The 25,381-nt window shown below is 39.0% G+C and overlaps 1 protein-coding gene across 1 annotated transcript in view; it reads left to right on the top strand.

Moving 5' to 3' along the window:
• LOC112304812 (phospholipid-transporting ATPase ABCA3-like) overlaps positions 1-25,381 on the top strand; it is a 328,364-nt gene that overhangs the window by 60,267 nt on the left and 242,716 nt on the right. The window contains exons 11-12 of the mRNA XM_053925911.1: positions 17,578-17,759; positions 22,538-22,675. Coding sequence (XP_053781886.1) covers positions 17,578-17,759; positions 22,538-22,675 — 320 coding nt within the window. The remainder of the gene's footprint in view (positions 1-17,577; positions 17,760-22,537; positions 22,676-25,381) is intronic.

Below are 25,381 nucleotides of genomic sequence, written 5' to 3' on the forward strand. Positions count from 1 at the left end.
GACTGATGAGGCCACTGTGGAAAACAGTATGGAATTTCCTCAGAACAGTAAAAATGGAACTGCCCTTTGACCCACCAATTCTGCTGCTGGGATTATACCCTAAGAATCCTGACACACCCATCCAAAGGAACCTATGTACCCCAATGTTCATAGCAGCACAATTTACAATAGCCAAGTCCTGGAAGCAACCTAAGTGTCCATCAGCAAATGGGTGGATCAAAATACTATGGTGCATTTACACAGTGGAATTCTACGCAGCAGAGAGAAAGAAGGAGCTTATACTGTTTCCAACAGCATGGATGGAACTGGAGAGCATTATGCTAAGTTAAACAAGCCAGATGGTGAGGGACAAATACCATATGATCTCACCTTTAAGTGGAAGATAGTCAACAGAAGAATAAAGCAAACAAAATATAACCAGAGACAGTGAAGTTGAGAACAATCTAACAATAGCCGAGGGGGAGTGGGAAGAGGACAGTGAGGGGAGGGGATTACAGGAATACTATAAAGGACACAGGTACACAATTAAGGGGAATGTGAAGGTGAGGGAGGGAGGTGGTTTTGGCCAGGGTGGGGTGGAGTGATGGGGAGAAAAGGCATACTACTCTAATTGAATAACAATAATAATTTTTAAAAAATAGGTCTTGCTATGTGCGATATCTGAAATTTTCCTGCCTATATTTTCCTCTAGGAGTTTTATGGTGTCATGACTTATATTTATAATTTTATCTATTTTGAGTTTATTATGGTACATGGTATAAGTTGGTGATCTAGTTTCCTTTATTTTGCATGTACCAGTCAAGTTGTACCAATACCATTTATTTAAGAGTCTGTCTTTACTCCATTGTATGCTCATGCCCCCTTTGTTGATTATTAATTGATCATAGAGACTTAAGTTTATTTCTGGATTCTCTGTTCTGTTCCACTGATCAATAATTCTGTTCTTAGGCCAGTACCAGATTGTTTTGATTGCAGTGTAGTATAGTTTTACTGTAGTTTGATATCAGACATTGTGATCCCTCCTTCATTGTTCTGCTTTTTTAACTTTGTTCAGGCTACTTGGGGTCATTTTTGGTTCCACATACATTTTTGAAATACTTGTTCTAGATTTGTGAAATATGCCATTGGTATTTTCATATTAATTGCATTGAATTTATAGATTGCTTTGGGTAGTATGCACATTTTAATTATGTTAATTCTTCCAGTGCATGAACACAGCATATGTTTCCATTTACTCATATCTTCCTTAATTTCTTTCTTCAGTATTCTGTAGTTTTCAATACACGTCTTTTACCTTCTTTGTTAAATTTATTCCTAGGTATTTTACTTTTCTTGTTGCTATGGTAAATGGGATTTTTTCCCCCTAGATTCTTTCTTATTTTTCATTCTTGGCATTCTTGGCAAAAATGGCATCAGTTTCTGAATATTGGCTTTGTATGACACTGTTTTACTAAATTCACTTATTAGGTTGAGTGCTTTTTTGGTGGAGCCTATGGCGTATTCTATGTACACTATCATGTCACCTACTAATAATGACAGTTTTACTTCCTCCTTTCCAATTTGAATGCCTTTTATTTCTTTTTCTTGTCTGATTGCTGTGGCTAGAACTTCCAGTACTATGTTGAATATCAGTGGTGAGAGAGGAAACCCTTATCTTGTTCCTCTTCTTAAGGGCAAAGCTTTTAGTTTTTGCCTGTTGAGTATAATGTTGGCTGTAGATTTCTCATATATGGCTTGTATTATGTTCAAGTATCCTCCTTCTACTCCCACTTTGCTGTGTGTTTTTTTCATAAATTGGTGCTTGATTTTATCAAATGCTTTTTCAGCATCTATTGATATGATCATGTGATTTTTGTCCTTCATTTTGTTTATTTGGTGTATTACATTATTGATTTGTGAATGTTTTACCACCCTTGCATCCCTGGGATGAATCCCACTTGAACATGGTATATGATCTTTTTAATGTATTTGTGAATCCGGATTGCTAGTATTTTGTTGAGAATTTTAGCGTCTATGTTCATCAGTGATATTGGCCTGAAGTGTTCTTTCTTCATTGTGGTTTTACCTGGTTTTGGAATTAGGATGATGCTGGACTCATAAAAATAAGTTTGGGAGTCTTCTCTTCTTGAAAATTTTGGAATATTTTGTTTCTTTGGTGTGAAAGGTGATATGGGGTGCATATATCAAGTCCCTTTGATCTTGAGTGTCATTCAGTGCCACCATATCCTCGTTGGTTTTTTGTTTGGAAGATCTATCCATTGTTGACAGTGGGGTGTTAAAATCCTTTATGATGACTGTGTTGTCAATATCTCTCTTGAAATCTCCAAGAATTTGTTTATATATTTAGGTGCTTCTATGTTGGATGCATAAGGTTTACAGATGTCCTGTTCTGCTGTTGGATTGTTCATTTAAGTATTATGTAGTGACCTTCTTTTTCCTTTTTTATACCTTTAGTTTTGAAGTCTGTTTTGTCTAATATAAGTACCACAGCTTGCCTTTTATATCATTTTGTTTGGAATATATATATATATATTTTTAAATGGAATAATTATTTATTTTCTTTTTCTTTTTTTTTATTCAATTACAGTCGTTTTCATTTTCTCCCCACCATGCCCCCCCACCCCATCCATCCCCATCTCCCACCCTCACACCTACCCCACCTTTGGCTTTGTCCATGTGTCCATTATACACATTCCTAGATGGCCCTTCTCCTTTTATCCCTCTCCCCCCTCCTCTCTGGTTGCTGTCAGTTAGTTCTTTATTTCAATGTCTCTGGTTGTATTTTGCTTCCTTGTTTTTTTGTTGTTGTTGATTATGTTTCACTTATAGGTGAGATCATATGGTATTTCTATTTCACCACCTAGCTTATTTCACATAGCATAATGCTTTCCAGTTCCATCTATGTTGTCATTAAGGGTAGGAGCTCCTTCTTTCTTTTGCTGCATACTATTCCATTGTGTAAATGTACCATAGTTTTTTGATCCACTCATTTACTTATGGGCACTTAGGTTGCTTCCAGCATTTGGCTATTGTAAATTCTGCTGCTATGAACATTGGCATGCATAGGTTTATTTGAACTGGTGTTTTAGGATCCTTAGTGTATATTCCCAGTAGTGGGTATTGCTGGGTCAAGAGGCAGTTCCATTTTTATTTTTCTGAGGAAATTCCATACTGTTTTCCACAGTTACTGGACCAGTCTGCATCATATTTTCCATCCTTTCACTTTCAGCTTGTATAGGTCTTTTGTTCTGAGGTGGGTCCCCTGTAGACAGCATATATGCAGGTCTTTCTTCACCTTTGTATACCAGTCCCTTTAATATCTCTTGTAATGCTGGCTTGATGGAGATGTACTCTCTTAGCATTCTTTTGTCTTGGAAGCTCACTATTTCACCTTCCAATTTAAATGAGAACCTTACTGGATAGGGTAGTCTTGGTTATGATTTCATTATTTTTCATTACCTTATTTTTCATTACCTAGAATGTTTCATGCCAAATCCTTCTGGCTTGTAGTGCTTCTGTTGATAAATCTGGTGATAGTCTCATTGCAGCTCCCTTGTATGTTACTTGCTGTTTTCCCTTTCTGCCTTTAAGGGTCTCTGTTTGTCTTTAGATTTTGCCATTTTAATTATAATGTGACTTGGAGTAGGCCTCTTTGGGTTCATCTTGAATGGGGCCCTCTATGCTTCCTTAATTGTGTGACTTTTTCCCTCACTAAGTTAGGGAAGTTTTCAGTCATTATTTTTTCAAGCAGGTTTTCTATCCCTTGCTCCATTTCTTCTCCTTCTCATATTCCTATAATGCGAATATTGTTCCATTTCATGTTTTCCTGAAACTCCCTTAAACTATACTGATTTTTTATCAGTCTTATTCTGTTTTGTTTCTCTGCCTGGGTATTTCTTTCTACCTTGTCTTCCAGCTCACTGATTCAGTCCTCTGCTTCATCCGGCCTGATTGTAATTCCTTCTAGTGTATTTTTCATTTCAGATACTGTATTCTTCATTTCTTCCTGGTTCTTGTTCATAGTTTCTATGTCCTTTTACATGCTGCTGTAGTTCGGTCCCATTAAATTCCTTGTAGTTCTCACTGAGTACTGTGAGCATTCTTATAACTGTTACTTTGAATTTTATGTCTGATAATAGACTGCTTGCCTTAATTTCATGTAGCTCTTTCTCTGGGGATTCCTCCTTTCCTTTCAATTGGGGGTTCCTTATTTGTCTCCCCATTTTATGTGACTCTTTTTGTTTGTTTCTGCATCTCGAGTTTCTCTGCTCTGCCTCTCTGTCTTTATGGGGAGGACTTCTGTGGTAGGAGTTCTGTGGGACTCAGTGGTGCAGACTCTTTGATTTCCTGATCTGGATGCTGTAGAGTTGTTGCCCTCTTTTCAGTTTATGTGGGTTTTCTTGTTGTACTTGGGCTTTGATTATTGGTGGCTCATTTATTGGTGGGCTCTCCCCTCCAGCTGGCTGACTGGGAGTCACAACTCCTACCATGTTTTGTGTGCTGTTGTACAGGTGCTGGTTTACTAAGCAATATTACTAGAAAACCAGACCCACACCAGCATAAATACCACATCAGCAATATCAACAGAAATTGAGCAAATATGTTTTTAAGATTTTATTTATTTATCTTTAGAGACAGGGGAAGAGAGGGAGAAAGAGATGGAGAGCAACATCAATGTGTTTTTACCTCTTGCACACCCCATACTGGGGACCTGGCCCACAACCCAGGCATGTGCCCTGACAGGGAATTGAACCAGCGATCCTTTGTTCACAGGCTGGCAATCAGCCCACTGAGCCACAACAGCCAGGGCTGACCAAAGATTAATAAAGGTGCATAGAGCTTAAGAATATTATAAGATAGGAAAAAAGGAATATGAGATGACTAAAGGATAGAAAATTGATTTTGAGCTGGAAGAGGGAGGAGAAATAATAAGAGGAGGGAACAGAAACAAGGCAAAGAAAGGGAGGGAATAATATTTAAAATGTAAGCAAAACAGGGAAGGGTGATTCCAAAATGGATTAAGAAAAACGAAGAGTATACTATGGGGTTTGAAATAAAATTAAAAAGGTAGTGAATCAAAGGGAACAAAATTGTAGAAAAACAACAGCAGGGTAAATAACAATGGCAGCTGAGCAAAGATTAATAGAAATGGAAAGGGGGTAAGAATATTGTGCAAAGGAGAAAAGAGAATATGAGACGTCTACAGTAAGGAAAAATGATTATGAGAGTATAGGGAGAAGAAGAATAATAAGAGTAAGGAAATAGAATCCCAGCTAAGAAAGAGAAAAAAATTAAATTCCCAACTCAAATAAACATGGGCAAAAGGAAGGAAAAATGAAGACAGGGGGAGAGTAACCTATGAGATTTGAAGTACTAAAAAATAGAGAACAAATGGGAATACCATGAAGAAGAACATCAATAACCATAATATTCACACCAAACATGTCATAACTTATAAAGGTGGAATGGAAATAAGAATATTAAAAGAGAGAGATAAAGAATGTGAACTGACTAAAGGAAGCAGGAATGCTTTTGAGAGGATAGAGGAAGGAGAAAAATAGTAAAGAGTAAGGAATAGGAACAAAGCATAGCATTGGATAAAAGAAAATTTGCAATGAAAATAAGAAAGGGCATGAAGAAGGCAAAATGGAGGAAGACAAGGGAAGGGTGCAATGTGAGATTTGAAATAATACAATAAAATAATATAAAATCTGAATTAAAAAATAAAAGACAAAGAGTAGTGAAGTACTTGGAATGCAATTGAAGTAAAAGAAGATTTATTAAAAGGCTATGTGAAAAGAAAAAAAAAGGAAATTCTGAAGAAGAGCAAGTTGAAATTCCCCTCAGCTATTTGATGTTTGCCTTCTGACTTCACTTTCTGGATCTGCCTCTTGTTATTTTTGTTAGGTCCAAAGGTGGGTCTTCCAACTTCTGGCAACACTGCTTGTATCACCCTCACCTGACTCTAGAGGGAACTACTGTTGCAATTGGAGGGTGTGTCCCCTAGATCTCCCCTGGGAGGCATTGTCAGTCTTCTGGGAAAACTGTGTTTGTGTTTCCCTTGCCCCTGCAACACCCATCTTGGTCTGTCCCAGCTTATTTCCAATCATGTATAATTTCTGATTAATTAGCTGTCTGTTCCATGCTGGAGGGGCAATATGTGTAAGAGGGTCAGCTCTCTCCTGCTTGGTGTAGACAGCAGCTCTGTGTGCCAGCAGAGGCTGGTCCAGGCCCTGATTCCCCCTTGTTTAACTGCTTTCTGATCTCCCTGCTTTGTTGGTTTCAGTGAAATAGGGCCCTAGGAACCTAAGTATTTTGTCTCCCTGAGAGCTCAAAATGGGCCCTTTAGGTGTTCCTCTTACTGTCTCTCTTGCAGAAATGCGCCCTGCAGGGTTCTTGACCTTAAGCTGCCTGTTTTGCAGATCCTCCTGCTCCTGCAGGAGGTGGGGGCTGGATGGGACCTTCCCTTCCCACAGATGCGATCTCCACTGCAGCAAAGGGGGCTCTGTCTGACTTTAAATAATCTCAGGTGCGCCACTCCCACCTTTCCAGTTCCCAGCACCCTGCCCTCACAGCAGACAGAGGCCCACACTCTCCACTCTGCACAGCCTCCACTCCCCTACCAGCTTTGCCAGGCTGGGACGGATAAATCCTCTCACTGGTGCACTGTTCTGATCAGTCTGTCCAGCTGCACTGAGTGGAAGCAAACCACGATCTCAATCCTTTCCCCTTGCTGGCAGGGTAGCTGTGCACAGGGTCCCTGCCCAACGTACCTCAGCTCCCCTTTTAAAAAGTCTCTCTGGACACCCCCACTGTAGCACTGAGTCACAGTTCAGCTTTCTGTCCGTGCCACCTCTCCAAAAATTCAAGAGTCTCTCAAAGTCATGTCTGGCGGTGACCAGCCTCCTCCAACCTACCCCCATGCAGATAGTATCCCTCTCTCTTCTCGGGCATTCTCCTAGTTGGCATTTGCTGCTGCAGCTGTGGGTGTACTGCTCACTGTCTGTGTATGTGTAGCCTGGATCTCCCTAACTTTGTGCATCCAAGTCACTTCTGGTCTCAGTCTGAGATTCCCTGCCCTGGGAGGGGAGGGAACCACAAAGCTGTGATCTCTGACCAGGCTCTCCACAGCTGCAGATGCCAAGCATGAGGTTTTTCTCCTTCCACCTATAGAATCTCCTTACCACCATTGTGAAGCATCTTCTATACTCCTTGGCTTCCAAACTGTATTATCAACTAAGATTCCTTTGAATGTACAGTTTACTTTTTGGAAGATAAGCCAAGTGTCCAAGGTGGGTGCAAGAGCAAGTGGACTCAGCTTCCACCTATTTGGCCTCCGTTTTCATTCTTTCAATAATTTTATAAATTCTTTTAAAATTTATATATTTTTATTTTAATGTTTGCAATAAGCATGGAGTTGATACTTCCGTTTCTTATGAGGTAAGAACTATTTATTTTCATTATGAAAATTAAGATATTAGCATCATTTATTAGATTGTTTTCTACTGGTTTCTAATTGCACTTTTGTTTTACATCAAGATTCCATATATGCATGGATCTGTTTCTGGTGATCTTTCTCTTTTATTGATTTTTTGGTCTGTTTTGGTGTCAATACCACAATGTTTTTACCCATTATTGCTTTATAAGAAATCTTTTTTTAAATTTTGATTGTTATTCAATTACAGATCTATGCCTTTTCTCCCCATCCCTCCATCCCACCACAGCTGAACCCCCTCCCTCCCCCACCTCCACCCTCCCCCTTGGTTTTGTCCATGTGTCCTTTATAGTAGTTCCTGTAATCCCCTCCCCTCACTGTCCCCTCCCAACTCCCCCCTGGCTATTGTTACATTGTTCTTGACTTCAACGTCTCTTCTTATATTTTGTTTGCTATTTTCTTCTGTTGATTATGTTCCACTTAAAGGTGAGATCATATAGTATTTGTCCCTCACCATCTGGCTTATTTCACTTAGCATAATGTTCTCCAATTCCATCCATGTTGTTGCAAAGGGTATAAGCTCCTTCTTTCTCTCTGATGCGTAGAATTCCATTGTGTAAATATACCATAGTTTTTGGATCCACTCATTTGCTGATGGGCACTTAGGTTGCTTCCAGCACTTGGATATTGTAAATTGTGCTGCTTGGAACATTGGGGTGCATAGGTTCATTTGGATTGGTGTTTCAGGGTTCTTAGGGTATAATCCCAGCAGTGGAATTGCTGGGTCAAAGGGCATTTCCATTTTTAGTTTTCTGAGGAAATTCCATACTGTTTTCCACAGTGGCCTCACCAGTCTGCATTCCCACCAACAGTGCATTAGGGTTCCCTTTTCTCCCCATCCTCTCCGACATTTGTTTGTGGATTTCTTTATGTCGGCCACTCTGACTGGTCTGAGATGGTACCTCACTGTGGTTTTAATTTGCATCTCTCTGATGACGAGTGATGCTGAGCATCTTTTCATATGTCTCTGGGCCCTCTGTATGTCTTCCTTGGAGAAGTGTCTGTTCAAGTCCTTTGCCCATTTTTTAATTGGGTTGTTTGTCTTCCTGGAGTGGAGTTGTGTGAGTTCTTTATATATTTTGGAGATCAGGTCCTTGTCTGAGGTATCATTGGCAAGTACATTTTCCCATACTGTAGGTTCTCTATTTATTTTAATGCTGTTTTCTTTAACCTTTTTATTTTTCTGAGGTCCCTTTTGTTTATTCATTCCTTTATGTCCCTTGCTCTAGGGGATGTGTCTGTGAGGATGTTGCTGCGGGGAATGTCTGAGATTTTCCTGCCAATGTTTTCCTCTAGGACTTTTATGGTGTTACAACTTATATGTAAGTCTTTTATCCACCTTGAATTTATTTTTGTGTAAGGTGTAAGTTGGTGATCAAGTTCCATTTTTTTTTGCACGTAGCTGTCCATATCTCCAAACACCATTTGTTGAAGAGGCTGTTTTTGTTCCATTTTATGCTGCTGCCTCCTCTGTCAAATATTAATTGACCATAAAGACTTGGATTTATTTCTGGGCTCTCTGTTCTGTTCCAAAGGTCTGTGTGTCTGGTCTTATGCCAGTAGCAGGCTGTCTTGATTACAGTGGCCTTATAATACAGTTTGATATCAGGTATTGGGATCCCTCCTGCTTTGTTCTTCTTTCTCAAAATTGCTGCAGGTGTTCAGGGTCATTTATGGTTCCATATGAATTTCTGAGATGTTTGTTCTATATCTGTGAAATATGTCATGGGTACTCTAATAGGGATTGCATTGAATCTATAAATCACTTTGGATAGTATGGCCATTTTAATGATGTTAATTCTTCCAATCCATGAGCATGGTACATGCTTCCATTTGTTTCTGTCTTCCTTAATTTCTTTCTTCAGTGTTGTGTAGTTTTCTGAGTACAGGTCTTTTACCTCCTTGGTTAGGTTTATTCCTAGGTACTTTATTTTTCTTGTTGCTATGTCAAATGGGATTTTTTTTCCTGATTTCTGTTTCTGCAGTTTCATTGTTGGTGTACAGGAATGCCTTTGATTTCTGAGTATTGACTTTGTATCCAGCTGTTTTGCCAAATTCATTTATTAGGTCGAGTAGTTTTTTGGTGGAGTCTATAGGGTTTTCCATGTACACGATGATGTCATCTGCAAACAGTGACAGTTTCATTTCCTCCTTTCCAATTTGGATGCCTTTTATTTCTTTTTCTTGCCTGATTGCTGTTGCTAGGACTTCCAATACTATGTTGAATAGGAGTGGTGAGGGAGGGCATCCTTGTCTTGTTCCTGATCTTAGTAGGAATGCTCTAAGTTTTTGTCCATTGAGTATGATGTTGGCTATAGGTCTCTCATATATGGCCTTTATGATGTTGAGGAATGCTCCCTCTATTCCCACTTTGCTGAGTGTTTTTATCAGAAATGGGTGCTGTATCTTATCAAATGCTTTTTCCCCATCTATTGATATGATCATGTGATTTTTGTTTGCTGTAGTTTATGTGATGTATTATGTTTATTGATTTGCGAATATTGTACCATCCTTGCATCCCTGGGATGAATCCCACTTGGTCATGGTGGATGATCTTTTTAATGTATTGCTGGATGTGGTTTGCCAATATTTTGTTGAGAATTTTAGCGTCTATGTTCATCAGCGATATTGGCCTGAAGTTTTCTTTCTTCGTTGTGTCTTTATCTGGTTTTGGGATTAGGATGATGCTGGCTTCATAAAAAGAGTTTGGGTGTCTTCCATCATTCTGGACTTTTTCGAATAGTCTGTGAAGGATAGGGATTAGCTCTTCCTTAAATGCTTTGTAGAATTCTCCTGTGACACCGTCTTGTCCAGGGCTTTTGTGTGTTGGGAGTTTGTTGATGACTGCTTCAATTTTGTCTGCTGTTATTGGTCTGTTCAGGTTTTCTGCCTCTTCATTCAGTTTTCGAAGATTATATTTCTCTAGAAATGTGTGCATTTCACCTACGTTTTCAAATTTCTTGGCATACAGTTCTTTGTAGTAATTTCTTACAATCCTTTGTATTTCTGTGGTATCAGTTGTAATCTCTCCTCTTTCATTTCTAGTTGTGTTTATCTGGATCCTCTCTCTTTTCTTCTGGATGAGCCTACTTAAAGGCTTGCCGATTTTGTTTATCTTTTCAAAGAACCAGCTCCTGGATTCATTGATCCTTAGAATTGTGCTTTTAGTCTCTATGTCATTTAACTCTGCTCTGATCTTGCTTATTTCCTTCCTTCTACTTGCTGTGGGCTGTCTTTGTTGTTGTTCCTTGACTTCTTGTAGGCGTAGGGTTAGGTTGTTTGTTTGAAATGTTTCTATGTTTTTAAGGTAGGCCTGTATTGCTATGAACTTCCCTCTCAGGACTGCCTTTGCTGTGACCCATAGGTTTTGGGTTGTTGTGAGTTCGTTTTCATTTGTTTCCAGGAAGTTTTTGATTTCTTCCCTAATCTCGTTCTTGACCCATTCGTTGTTTAATAGCATGCTATTCAGTCTCCATGATTTTGAGTGTTTTGGGTTTTTTCCTTTGGGGTTGGTTTCTAGTTTCAGTCCCTGGTGGTCAGAGAAAATGCTTGATATGGTTTTAATATTCTTGAATTTGTTGAGGCTTGCTTTGTGTCCTCTCATGTGGTCTATCTTTGAAAAAGTTCTGCCCTGGCTGCTGTGGCTCAGTGGATTAGGCACAGGCCTGTGAACCAGAAGGTTGCTAGTTGGATTCCCAGTCAAGGCACATGCCTGGGTTGCGGGCCAGGTCCTCAGTAGGGAGCACGCAAGAGGCAACCACACATTGATGTTTCTCTTCCTCTCTTTCTCCTTCCCTTGCCCTCTCTCTAAAAATAAATAAATAAAATATATTTGCCCTGGCTGGTGTGGCTCAGCAGGTTGAGTGCTGGCCTGCCAACTGAAAGGTGGCCGGTTCGATTCCCAGTCAGGGCACAAGCCTGGGTTGTGAGTCAAGACCCCAATTGGAGGCATGAGGGAAGCAACTGATCAGTCTTTCTTTCTCTCTCTTTCTCCCTCCCTCCCTTCCATTCCCTCTATAATGAATAAATAAAATCTTTTAAAAAAAAAGAAAAAGTAAAAGTTCCATGGACATTTGAAAAGAATGTGTATTTTGCTTCTTTGGGATGAAAAGCTCTATAGATATCAGTTAAGTCCATTTCCTCTGGGGTATTGTTAAGTGACACAATATCCTTGTTGATATTTTGTTTGGAAGACCTGTCCATTTTTGATAGTGGGGTGTTAAAGTCCCGTACTATAATTTTGTTGCTGTCAATATCTTTCTTGAAATCCTCCAAGTTTTTCTTTATGTATTTGGGTGCTCCTATGTTGGGTGCATATATATTTACAATGTTTATGTCTTCTTGCTGGATTCTTCCTTTGAGTATTATGAAGTGACCTTCTGGGTCTCTCTTTATGGCTCTTCTTTGGAAGTCTATTTTGTCTAATATGAGTATTGCTACCCCGGCTTTTTTTTCCTGTCCGTTTGCTTGGAAAATTTGTTTCCAGCCCTTAACTTTCAGTCTGTGTAAGACTTTTGTCCTGAGATGGGTCTCTTGTAGGCAGCATATGTGTGGGTCATGTTTTCTTATCCATTCAGCTATTCTATGTCTTTTGATTGGAGCATTTAATCCATTTACGTTTAAGGTTATTATCGATAGGTAGTTATTAATTGCCATTTTTTCCTACCTGTGTTCTTCTCTCTTTCTCTTTTCCTTCCTTTCCTTAAAGCAGTCCCTTTAGCATCTCATGCAGAGCTGGTTTGGTGGAGCTGTATTCTTTTAGACTTCTTTTGTCTGGGAAACTCCTTATTTGGCCTTCTATCTTGATTGAAAGCCTTGCTGGGTAAAGCAGCCTTGGTTGCAGGCCACTGATTCTCATTACTTGGAATATTTTTTGCCATTCTCTTCTGGCTTGGAGTGTTTCCATTGAGAAGTCAGTTGCTAACCTTATTGGGGCTCCCTTGTATGTTACTTCCTGTTTCTCCCTTGCTGCCTTTAAGATCCTCTCTTTGTCTTGGAAATTTGCCATTTTAATTATGATGTGTCTTGCAGTGGGTCTCTTTGGGTTCCTCTTGCTTGGGACTCTCTGTGTTTCCTGGATTTGGGTGACTTTTTCTCTCCTCAGATTAGGGAAATTTTCCATCATTACTTTTCAAACAGGTTTTCTATCCCTTGCTCTTCTTCTTCTCCTTCTGGTATTCCTATTATACGGATATTGTTACGTTTCATGTTGTCCTGCATTTCCCTTAATCCCTCTTCATTCTTTCTGAGCCTCTTTTCCTTTTCTTGCTCTTTCTGGGTGTTTTTTTCTACTTTGTCCTCCAGCTCGCTGATCCGATCTTCTGCTTCATCAAGTCTGCTTTTCATTCCTTCTACTGTCTTCTTCAATTCAGAAATTGTATTCTTCATTTCCTGTTGGCTCTTGTTGATAGTTTCTATTTCCTTTTTCATGTTGATATAGTTTGCACTGAGTTCATTGTAGTTTCCCTGTAGTTTCTGGTAGTTCTCTTTGAGCTCAGAGAGCTCAGTGAGCTTCCTGATAACCATTGCTTTGAACTCAGTATCTGATAGTTGACTTGCCTCTTTTTCAGTTAGCATTCTTTCTGAGGCTTCCTCCTTTCCTTTCATTTGGGGATTGTTTCTTTGTCTTCCCATTGTTTGTGAGCCTCTTCTTGTTAGCCTCTGCTTCTTAAATTGCTCTATTCTAACTCCCTGGGTTTATGGTATGAACTTCTATGGTAGAATGCCAATGGGATTCAGTGGTGCTGTCTCCTTAATCTCCTGTGCTCACTGGTCTTGAGCTGATGTTTATGGGTGTAACACAGTCTTATTCTGGTCTTTTCAGCACTCCAGGTTTTATTGTCTCACCTGTGGGAAAAAGAGGAATGGGGGCAAAAAAAAAAAAAAATAAAAAACGGAAGGAGGGAAAAAAGGAATAGAAAAGGAAAGAGAGGAAGGAAGTAGGAATAAAGAAAGATCCGGGGCAAGATAAGAAGGAATTTTTTAACAAAAATTAAAACAACAGAATGAATAAAAGAAGGCAGGAAGAAGCAATAAAAAAGGTAAAGGATGGAAGGAAGAAGGAATAAAAAAAAGAAAGAAGGACAGAAAGGCAGAAGGAATTCAGGGGGAAAGAAGGAAAGAAAAAAGAAAAAAAAAAAAAAGAAGGTCTTCTGCTGGCTTTAAACTGGTCAGGTTAGTTCTGCTGGTCGTCCTATCTGTGGAAAGGGAGGGTGTGGTTGGAAGGATTGGTTTCACTTTTCTCCCTTCCTGAGCCACACTCTTCGCTGTTGTTCAGCCTTCAGTCTAGTTCCTCTGGGTCCTGCTCCCCACTAGGCCTTTAGTTCACCAGCTGTGCTGTCCTTGATTTGCACCAATTAGGGGCAACTCACATTCCACCTTCTTGTTCTTTGCTGTCTTAGATGCTAGGGCCTCTCAGTGCTGCTTTGGGGTAGTTCATCCCCCTACTGAGTCGAGTCTTTCCTAGCCCTGCAGCTCCCCTCTGCTGGGCATTCTGCCTTCCTCCTAGAGAGCCAGTAGGCCCTGCAGAGTTCTGTGCGCAGGGGCTATGTAGGAGTTTTTTAGAACCAGTGCTTTTGTCTGTGGTCGCCTGCAGGAAGCCAGGCCGTTGATCGTGTTGTGTGGCCGATCTCTGCTTTGGACTTCGGTTGGTTGCTGATCCCTGCTTTGGGTCTGTGCATGGGGGCAGCCAGCCACTGATCCAGTTGCGCGCTCACCCAGGAGCTTTTTGTCTGTGCTCCCAGGCAGCCGGGTGCTTATCAGGGTGCCTGCCCACCCGGGGCTTCAGGTGTGGGCCCCAGGCCACTGACTGGGGTACGCACCCACTGGGGCACTTTGAGTCTGGTGCCCAGGCAGCTGGGCCGCTTATCAGGGCTCACGCTCACCCCGGTTTTCAGGTGTGGGCCCCGAGACGTGCGCCAGCGAGGCTTCAGGTGAGCTCTGGGGCTGCTTTTCTGTGCTCACAGTCCAGGGGCGCCAGAGGCCTTGGCTGCTGCGGAGAGTTCTCTAACTAGCTACTATGTGCCTCTATTTTCTTTTCCTTTTTGAGAAATTCTTCCTATTCAAGCCCCCCTGGTCCAAACAAGCACCTGGCTGCTCACACAGCCCAGCCTGGCTCTCTCCCAAGAATCCTGCAGCAGACCCTGCGCCCGGGCCCCACGTGGTCCCGGGGATCTTATTGTCCTTAAGCACTCTTCTTACTGTCTGATCTTTCGATGTCCTCTATCTTTGGTCTCCGATCTTCATATATGCTGGAATACTGTTGGCTGTTCGCTCTGCTCCTCAGATCAGCTAGGTATTTCCCTGGCGTTGTGGGGAAGTGGACTCCACTCCCACCTATCTCGCCGCCATCTTCCACCCGCCTATAGTATGAACTTCTATAGTAGAATGCCAGTGGGATTCAGTGGTGCCATCTCCTTAATTTCCTCAGCTCACTGGTCTTGAGCTGATGTTTATGGATCTAACAGCGTCTAACTCTGGTCTTTTCAGAGGTCCAGGTTTTATTGTCTCACCTGTGGGAAAAGGAGAAAGAAGAAAAAAAAAAGGGAGCAGGGAAGGAAGGGAAAAGGAATAGAAAAGGAATGGAAGGAAGGGAGAAGGAATTAAAAGAGATCAGAGGAAAGATAAGAAGGAATTTTAACAAAAATTAAAGGAAGGGCAGAAAGGAAGAAGGAATTTAGGCGGAAAGGAGGGAAAAGAAAATCTTCTCCTGGCTTTAAACTGGTCAGGTTAGTTCTGCTGGTCTTCCTCTCTGTGGAATGGGAGGGGGTCGTTGGAGGGATTGATTTCACTTTTCTGCCTTCCTGAGCGTCACTCTTCGCTGTTGTCTAGCCTGCAGTCCAGTTCCTCAGGGTCCTTCTGCTCCCCCCTAGGCCTTTATTTCACCATTTGTGCTGTGCTTGAGGTGCACCAATTAGGGGCAACTCACATTCCACCTTCTTGCTCTTTGCTGTCTTAGATGCTAGAGGCTCTTGGTGCTCCTTCAGGGTAGTTCAGCCCCCTACTGGGTCAAGTCTTTCTGGGAACTGCACTCTCCCCTAACCCTGTAGCTCCCCTCTGCTGGGTGTTCTGCCTTCGTCCTAGAGAGCCAGTAGGCCCTGCAGGGCTCTGTGGGCAGGAGCTAGGTGGGAGTTGTTCAAAACCGGTGCTTCCGTGGCAGCTAGGCCGTTGATCGGGTTGCCCACCAATCCCAGCTTTGGGCCTGTGTTCAGGAGCAGCTGAGCCGCCTATACAGGTGCACACCCACCCAAGGTTTCAGGTGTTGGTGCCCACTCGGGGTTTCAGGTGTGGGCGCCCTGTCTGCTGATCTGCGTGTGGCGCCAACTAGGCTTCAGATGTGTGCTGGGGCTGCTTATCCGGCATTCACAGTCCAGGGTCTGAGGGGGTAGGGGTGCAAGAGCCCATGGCTGCTGTGGAGAGTTCTCTAAATAGCTGCTGAGTGCCTGTATTTTCTCTTTTTCTTTTCAAGAAATTCCTCCTATTCAAGCCCCCTTGGTCTGAACAAGCACCTGGCCTCTCACACAGCCCAGCTGGCTCTCTCCCAAGAATCCTGCAGCAGACCCTGTGCCCTGGCCGGAGGTTGGGGGGGCTTCAGCTGCTCTGGTCCCCACCCTGGTTCCTGTGCTGGTCCCAGGGACCTTATTGTCCTTAAGCACTCTTCTTACTGTCTAATCTTTCAATGTCCTCTATCTTTGGTCTCCGATCTTCATATATGCTGGAATACCTTTGGCTGTTCGCTCTGTTCCTCAGATCAGCTAGGCGTTTCACTGGTGTCGAGGGGAAGTGGACTGTACTCCCACCAATCCTGCCACCATCTTCTCAAAATGCTTTATAAGAAATCTTAATATATGTTAGTCTTTTACCTATACCTTGTTCTTTAGTTACTCCTGTGACTTTACTCTCCACTGGAATTTTAGATCACTGTCAAATCCTGTGAAAAATCTTGTTGGGATTTAATGAGAATTTTGTTGCAGTTACTGATGGATGAGAAGAATGGAGGATACTTAATTTTCTCATCTATAAACAAAACTCTACTTCCAATGAGTAGCCAGTCAGAAGAATATACATAAGATTTCTTTATGGATTTTTGCATCCATCTTACTTTATATATTAAACATTAAAAATTCATTAGAATTTATCAGGATGTGGGATTTTCATTGGCTTAATCTGCAAGAGGATGTACAATTTTAGTTTTCTAATCAACACACTTTTTGTCAGGTTATTTTTTATGTAGTTATTGTTTCTTTTCTATATTATTTACTTTCTCTTTCAGAAACTCCTACTCTGTTTGGGTGGAGAATTTCTCAAGTTATGGTAGGCTTTCTGAAATTTATATTCTACCTTTTTTTCTGTGGTTGCTAATTTGCTGTTCACTACTTCAAAATGTCTTTCATTTTGACAATTGTAGCTTTCTCAAAGACACAGTGTTCATGAATATTCTTCTGATGGTACCAGTCTACAGGAAAGGGAGGACTCATGTTGAGGGAAGGACCAGTTAAGTTACATGGGCCATTGTTATCTTTATATCTTGCCCCTTTGAATTAGTTTACTGAAAGCCCTTGTGATTTTTCAGTTGTGCTACCCTCTACCTGGAAATAGCAGAATTAGAAGAATAAAGGATAACTTGATTTCTTGCGATTACTTCCCTTTTCCCTTTTCCTCAATAGTATATCTAAGCAAAATTTCTTTTTCTTTTCTGCTTGGTAGTCAGCATCCATCTACAGTGTTATTGAATAGTTTTCTAAATTTGTATATTCTGATGGTTATTTTGGTGGGAATGTAGCATGAAGGATAAAGTGAAAGGATAGGATCTAAAAGATCGGCTTTTTAATTGACATTTTTGTTATTGTTTATTTTTATTTCAGTTGTTGACTTTGTCTCAGTAATTTCTACTTATTTTTGTAGATTTTGAAGGGAGCAGAGAAGAAAGCAGTGTCATTACATATTCCATTATTTTCTTAGATGACCTATATACTAAGGGTATCAACATATAGATAATCCACAAAAATTTAGAGTGTAAGCAATTTTTTTGCTCTTTTGACTACAGAGCTTATATATATGATAAATATCTCTTTTCATTTCAGAAATTGGTGTTAAGTGGGATAACCTTTGGACACCAGCCAACCTTGAGGATAACCTCATATTTGGCTATATGATGGGAATGCTTTTAGTTGATGCTTTCTTATACGGCCTTGTGACCTGGTATATAGAAACTGTCTTTCCAGGACAGTATGGCGTGTCCCAACCATGGTACTTTTTTCTTATGGTGAGTGCTAATGCTACTGTTACTATGAAAGGTCGTAGTTCTTATTTCATGACATTTAGAATCAAATCATAAAGTCAGGTGCAGAATCATTTTTATTTGTATATCAACCATACTAAAATGCCCATTTCATGATACACATTAAAGCCTTCTACATATGGAAATGGACGTACCTATACATAAAACACTGAAAACTCATACAGTAAAAATTATGACAGAACCCTTCTTCAGTCAAGTGGTACCTAGTGGATTTGATTGGAGAATAAAAATACCTAAAAGTCTCTACAAAACTTGTTCCCAACTAACTTATTATCTAGTTCCAAAATATTTTCATTACTCAAAAATAAAACCCTGTATCAATTAAGAAGTCACATTTTTTTTCTATTCTAAGCCTCTAGCAACAAGTGATCAATCAACTTTCTAATATGCATTTACCTGTTCAAAATATTTCACATAACAGAATTATACAATATGTGACCATTTGTGTTTGGTTTCTTTCTTTCTTTTTTTTTTTTTTATAAATTGTTGATAGGTATATATATATTACCATTTTATTGTTCAAGTTTTGATCTTTTCTTTATTTTATTTTAATTTTGTATTGGTATTCAGTTACAGTTGTGTGCCTTTTCTCCCCATCCCTCCACCCCACCCCAGCTGAACCCACCTCCCTCCCTCACCTTTACTCTCCCCCTTGATTTTGTCCATGTGTCCTTTATAGTAGTTCCTGTAATCCCCTCTCCTCACTGTCCCCTCCCCGCTCCCCCCTGCCCATTGTTAGATTGTTCTTAACTTCAATGTCTCTGGTTATATTTTGTTTCCTCACTGAGCATAATGTTTTGAGGTTTCTCCATGTTATAGTATATATCAGTACTTTATTCCTTTAGATGCTGAATAATATTCCATTTTTATTTCTTTTATCAAAAATATTGCATTTTATGTATATAAAATATCCTTTATCTGTTAATCTGTAGTTGACATATAGGACATCTTTTGGCTATTTGAATAATTCTGCTATGAATATTTTTGTATTCACACAGGTACTTGTTTGAATACCTGTTTCAGTTCTTTTGGGAATATACCTAGGAGTAGAATCACTGGTTTATATGGAAATTCAGTTTCATATTTTGGGAACCACAAAACTGTTTATCACTGCGACTACACCATTTTGCATTCCCACAAGCAATATATACCAGGGCTCCAATTTCTACACATCCCCACAAACACTTATTATTCTCCTTTTTTATTGTAGCCATTTTTGTGGGTCTGAAATGGTATCTTGTGGTTTTGATTTGCATTTCTCAAATGACAAATAATGCTGAGATCTCATGTATTTGTTGGCCATATGTAAATATTCTTTAAAGAAATGTCTACTCTGTCCTGTGCCCATTTTTATAATTGGGTTGTTTGTCTTACACTAGACACAGGTATATGATTTGTAAATATTTTCTTCCATTCTGTGAGCTGTTTTTTCATTCACTTGATAGTGTTCTTTCATGCACAAATCTTTAAATTTTTGTTAAATCTAGTTAATCACTTTTTGGTTGCCTGTGAACTTGGTATTGTAACTAAAGATCAACTGTCAAATCCAAGGTCGTAAAGATTTACTTGTATGTTTTCTTCTAACAGTTTGCTTGTTTTATATCTTACATCCTTGATATAAAACCTTGATCAACTTTGAGTTAATTTTTATATAGTATGAGGTAGAGATCCAACTTAATTCTTTGGCATGTGAATATCTGATTGTGCCAATACCACTCTTTGAAAAGACCATTATTTCCCCATTTAATGGCTTTGGCACCCTTCATGAAAATCAGTTGGCCTTTCGATTTTATTCCAGTGCCCTATATGTCTATCCTTAAGCCAGTACCACATTGTTTTGATTACTATTGTTTTATAACGATTTGAAATCTGCTAGGGTGAGTCCTCCAACTTTATTCTTCTTTTTCAAGATTGTTTTGACTATTAGAGGGTCCTTGAAGCTCCATATAAGCTTGAGGATCAGCTTTTTATTTCTGCAAAAATGGCCACTGGAATTTTTTTAACTATATTTTATTGATTATGCTATTACAGTTGTCCCATTTTTTCTCCTGTTTATCCCCCCATCTGCCCTGTATCCCCTCACCCTACCACATTCCCCTCCCCCTACCACATTCCCCTCCCCCCACTTAGTTCAGGTCATATAAGTTCTTTGGCTTCTCTATTACTATTCTTAACCTACCCTCATCAATTTTATGCCTGTCAATTATGCTTCTTATTTCCTGTACCATCCCCACTCATTCTTCCTCTCCCCCTCCCTATTGATTACCCTCCATGTGATCTCTATTTCTGTGATTCTGTTCCTATTCTAGTTATTTGCTTAGTTTTTGTTTTTGTTTTTTAGTTTCAGTTGTTGATAGTTGTGAGTTTGTTGTCATTTTACTGTTCATAGTTTTTGATCTTCTTCTATTTCTTAGAAAAGTTCCTTTAACATTTCATATAATAATGGCTTGGTGAGCATAAACTCCTTTAATTTGACCTTATCTGGGAAGCACTTTAGCTGCTCTTCCATTCTAAATGGTAGCTTTTCTGGATAGAGTAATCTTGGGTGTAGGTCCTTGCCTTTCATGACTTTGAATACTTCTTTCCAGCCCCTTCTTGCCTGTAAGGTTTAAGAAATCAGCTGATAGTCTCATGGGCACTCCTTTGAAGGTAACTCTCTCCTTTCCTCTTGATGATTTTAAAATGCTCTCTTTATCTTTAATCTTGGGTAACTTAATGATGATGTCCCTTGGCATGTTCCTCCTTGGGTCCAATTTCTTTGGGACTCTCTGGGCTTCCTGGACTTCCTAGAAGTCTATTTCCTATACCAGATTGGGAAAGTTTTCTTTCATTATTTGTTCAAATAAGTTTTCAGTTTTTGTTTTTTCTCTTCCTCTTCTGGCAGCCCTATGATTTGGATGTTGGAGTGCTTAAAGTTTTCCCAGAGGTTCCTAATCCTCTCCTCATTTTTTTTGAATTCTTCTTTCTTCATTCTGTTCTGGTTGGATGTTTATTTCCTTTTATTTCAAATCGTTGATTTGAGTCCCAGTTTACTTCCCTTCACTGTTAGTTCCCTGTGTATTCCCTGCTTTATTTCACTTTGGGTAGCCTTCATTTCTTCCTTCATTTTGCAACCAAGGTCAATCAATTCTGTGAGCATCCTGATCACCAGTGTTTTGAACTCTGCATCAGATAGATTATTTAACTCCTCTTTTTGATAGATATATTGTTGGTTACCTCTTTTTCTGGAGCTTTGATCTGTTCTTTCATTTGGGCTGTATTTTTTTGTCTCAGCATCTCAGTCTGGATGAATGTTTCTTTAACTCCTTGGTTGTCGGAGTTCCATGCAGTTTGCTATTCTGGCACTTCTGTTTATTTATTGTTTTTAAATTAGTTGTTATCCTTCTTTTGGTTATGCAAGGAAACAAAGTGTTTCTACCTGTGACTCCATCTTAGCTGGAACTCTCACCACTTGAATTTTTATACAGATTACACTGAGTATATTGATTACTTTAAATGTTATTGCCATATGAAAAATAATATCTTTAAGTCTATGTACTTTATATATTTATGTCTTCTTTAAATTGTTTAAGCAAGGTTTTATAGTATTTAATGTGTAAGTATTTATTTCTTTTTTAATTTTTTTATTGCTCTTCAAGTACAGTTGTCTCCATTTTCTCCCCACCATTCCCTCCCAACCCAATCATCCCCACTGCCCATCCTGGATCTACCCTCCTTGGACTTTGTCCATATGTTGATAAACTTTATTCCCAACTATTTTACTCTTTTGGATGCTATTATAAATGAAATTGTTAATTTTCTTTTTGTATTTTTCAATGCTGGTATATAAAACACAGTTGATTTTTGCATGTTACTCTTGTACTTTGCATCTTTGTTGAATTTGTTTATTAGCTCTGGTAATACATGTATGGGGAGGATTCTTTGGCTTTTCTGTATGTAGAAATATATGTATTATATCATCTTCAAATATAGTTTTACTTATTCTTTTCCAATTTGGGTGCCTTTTATTTCTTTTTCTTACCTTGTTGTTCTGGCTAAAATTCACAGTGCAACGGTGAATGGCAGGGATAAAAGCAGATATTCTTTTAAAGGAAAAGCTTTCTGTCTTTCACCATTGAGTATGATGTTAGCTGTGCATTTTTCATATATGCCCTTTATCATTTTGAGAAAGTTCTTTTTTATTTCTATTTTCTATGTATTTTTATTACAAAACACTTTGTCAAAGGTTTATTTGCATCAAATGAAATGATTATGTAGCCTATCCCATTTGTTCTGTTAATGTGATATATTATGTTGATTGGTTTTTGTATGTTGAACCACCACTGCATTCCTGGGATTATTCCCACGTGATCATAATATATAATCCTTTTGATATGCTATTGGATTCATATGGTAGCATTTGGTTGAAGATTTGCCATGTATTCATAAGGGATATTGGTTTGTAGTTTCTTTCTTCATGATTTCTTTCTCTGGCTTTGGTGTCAAAGTAATGCTAAGCTCATAAAATGAGTTAGGAAGTATTTCCTCTCCTTATGCTTTTTGGAAGGCTTTGATAAGAATTCTTGTTGATCTTGTTTAAATGTTTGGTAGAATTCAACAGTGAAGCCATCTGGTGTAGCACTTTTCTTTGTAGGGAGGTTTGGATCCCTGATTCATTTCCTTTACTTGTTATAATCTGTTCAGATAGAGTGTTTCACTTCTTAATGCTTATTTTGGTAATTACTTTTTGGCTTTCTTTATAGCATTCATACTGGTATGGTCAGCCAAGAATTAGAAGGAAAAAGGAAGAAATGAAAGGCTGTGAAAGAACTCAAAACAAATATTATGAGGCTGAATCAACTAGCTTGGTGGCAGGTATCCAGATCGAACACTTACACAAGGTATTATTTCAAAGGCAAAGCCTTTTATTAGTGACTGCCCAGAAATCCTGGGCAGACCGGTGGGTGGGGATAATGCACAGGACGGATGGCACCGTCTACGGATGAGCCAGCTAGTAGGATCCATGTGTGGGCCAGATACTTTCATCCACAAGCAGGTAGTCCTGGTGCCAAACTCTGCAGATGTTTGGGCAGGATCCATTGACAGGCCTGGTGCCACATGTGAGACTGGTTACTTTACTTCTCTTTTAGTTAATGTTTGCCTGGTATGTTTTCCCCATCTTTTTTACTATTAACCTATTTGTATCTTTATAATTGAAGAGCATTTTTATATAATCGCTGCTTTTTAATTGAGGTGTTCAGGCCATTCACATGTTTTTCTTTTTCTGTCTTTTAGTTGTTATGGATGTTTACTTCCCTTTTATTACTAATTAGTCTCAAAATTAAAATAATTATAACCTACATTTAATTTTACTTTTTTTTTATTGACACTATTACAGATGTCCACACCCCCTCCCCCAACTGTCACACCATTTTTCCTCTGCCCATCACCACACCGTTGCCTGTATATGTATGGGTAATACATATATATTTTTTGGTTAATCTCTCCAATTCTTTCATCCACTCCCCTCCTCTCCACTCCCCTCTGACAGCCATCAGTCTTGTCTATGTATCTATGCTTCTGTTTCTATTTGGTCAGTCAGTTTATTTTATTCATTAGATTCCACAGATAAGTGAGATCATATGGAATTTGTCTTTCTCTGACTGGCCTATTTCACTTAACATAATAATCTCCTGGTCCATACATGCTGTCCCAAACAGTTACTCTATTTTTACTGCCATGTAGTATTCCATTCTATAAATATACCATATCTTTTTTATCCACTCATTTACTGATGGGTACTTGGGCTGTTTCCAGATTTTAGCTGTTGTAAATAATGCTGCTATGAACATAGGGGTTGCATATATATTTTTTGAACTGGTGTTTCAGGGTTCTTAGAATATATTCCCAGAAGTGGAATCTCTGGGTCAAAAGGCAGTTCTATTTTAATTTTTTAAAGAATATCCATTATTCTGTTTCCCACAATGGCTGCACCAGTCTGCATTCCCACCAACAGAGCCTTTTCTCCACATGCTTGCCAGCACTTATTGTTGATTTGTTGATGGTAGCCATATGGCAAGTATAAGGTGATATCTCATTGTGGTTTTAATTTGTATCTCTCTGATGATTAGTGATGTTGTGCATGTGTTCATAGTCTATTAATCATCTGTATGTTCTCTTGGGAGAAGTGTCTATTCAGGTCCTTTGCCCATTTACTAATTGGGTTTTTGTCTTATTGTGTTGAGTTGTATAAGTTCTTTTACATATTTTGGAAATTAACCCCTAATCAGATGTATCAATGGTGAATATATTCACCACTAGAGTAAGTTCCTTTTTCATTTAGTTGATGGTTTCTTTGCTGTGCAGAAGCTTTTAAGTTTAATGTAGTTTTATTTGTTTATTTTCCCCTTTACCTTTCTTGCCCTAGGAGACATATTGGCAAAAATGTTGCTATGAGAGATGTCTGACATTTTACTGCCTATGTTGTCTTCTACAATTTTAATGATTTCATGACTTTCATTTGTCCTTATCCATTTTGAGTTTATTCTTGTGTTTTGTGTAAGTTGGCGGTCTAGTTTCATTTCTTTGCATGTGCTTATCCAATTTTCCCAACAACTATTATTGAAGACTGTGTTTACCCCATTGTATACTCTTACCTTTTATGTCAAATATTAATTGACCATATAGGTGTTGTTTAATTTCTGGGCTTCCTGTTCTGTTTCATTGATCTATGTGCCTTTTCTTATGCCAGTACCAGGCTACTTTGATTACAATGGCCTTGTAGTATAGTTTGATATCAGGTACTGTGATACCTCCAACTTTGTTCTTCTTTCTCAAGATTGCTGAGGCTATTTTGGGTCTGTTTGTTTTATATAAATTTTTGGAATATTTGTTCTAGTTCTGTGAAATATATGCCATTGGTATTTTATTAGAAAGTGCATTGAATCTATAGATTGCTTTGGGTAGTACATTTTTTCTCTTGAAATACAGAATTTTATTTAGAAACTATTTAAAGTAGAAAAACCCTGTCAAGAAAGACCATGTGGAAAATGGAATTTTAGGAAGTTGAAAAGGCCACAAAAGAGAAATAGTACCACTGTTATTTGAACAATGGCTAGTTACTTGCATTTTTGGCATTGTTATTCTCTGAGTCTGGGTTTCCTCTGAATTCATACAGAGCATGCACTGCACAACAATTTTCCATAAAACTCCTGCTATCTACACATATTTTAGGACAAACTACCACTAGAAACAAATCAATACAAATACATCAGGAGCTGAAAAATCTCAGTAGTAGGTGACACACATTTTGCAGAATTCAAAAGAACTGAATAGGCTGTGGGCAAAGAAATGAGGGAGTGTTAAGGAATGAAATATTTTAAATATTAATAATTAATTCAGAAATGGTACTGTATTTTCTGCAAAATAAAATTAACATTTAATATGCCCTAAGAATCCCGAATCATCAGTGCAAAAGAACTTATTCACCCCTATGTTCACAGCTTCATAGTGGCGCTATTTACAATAGCCAAGTGCTGGAAACAGCCTAAGTGCCCATCAGTAAATGAGTGGGTCAAAAAACTATGCTACATTTACACAATGGAATA

Source organism: Desmodus rotundus, chromosome 1 (assembly GCF_022682495.2).
Source record: "Desmodus rotundus isolate HL8 chromosome 1, HLdesRot8A.1, whole genome shotgun sequence".
In the NCBI taxonomy this organism is placed as follows: Eukaryota; Metazoa; Chordata; class Mammalia; order Chiroptera; family Phyllostomidae; genus Desmodus; species Desmodus rotundus.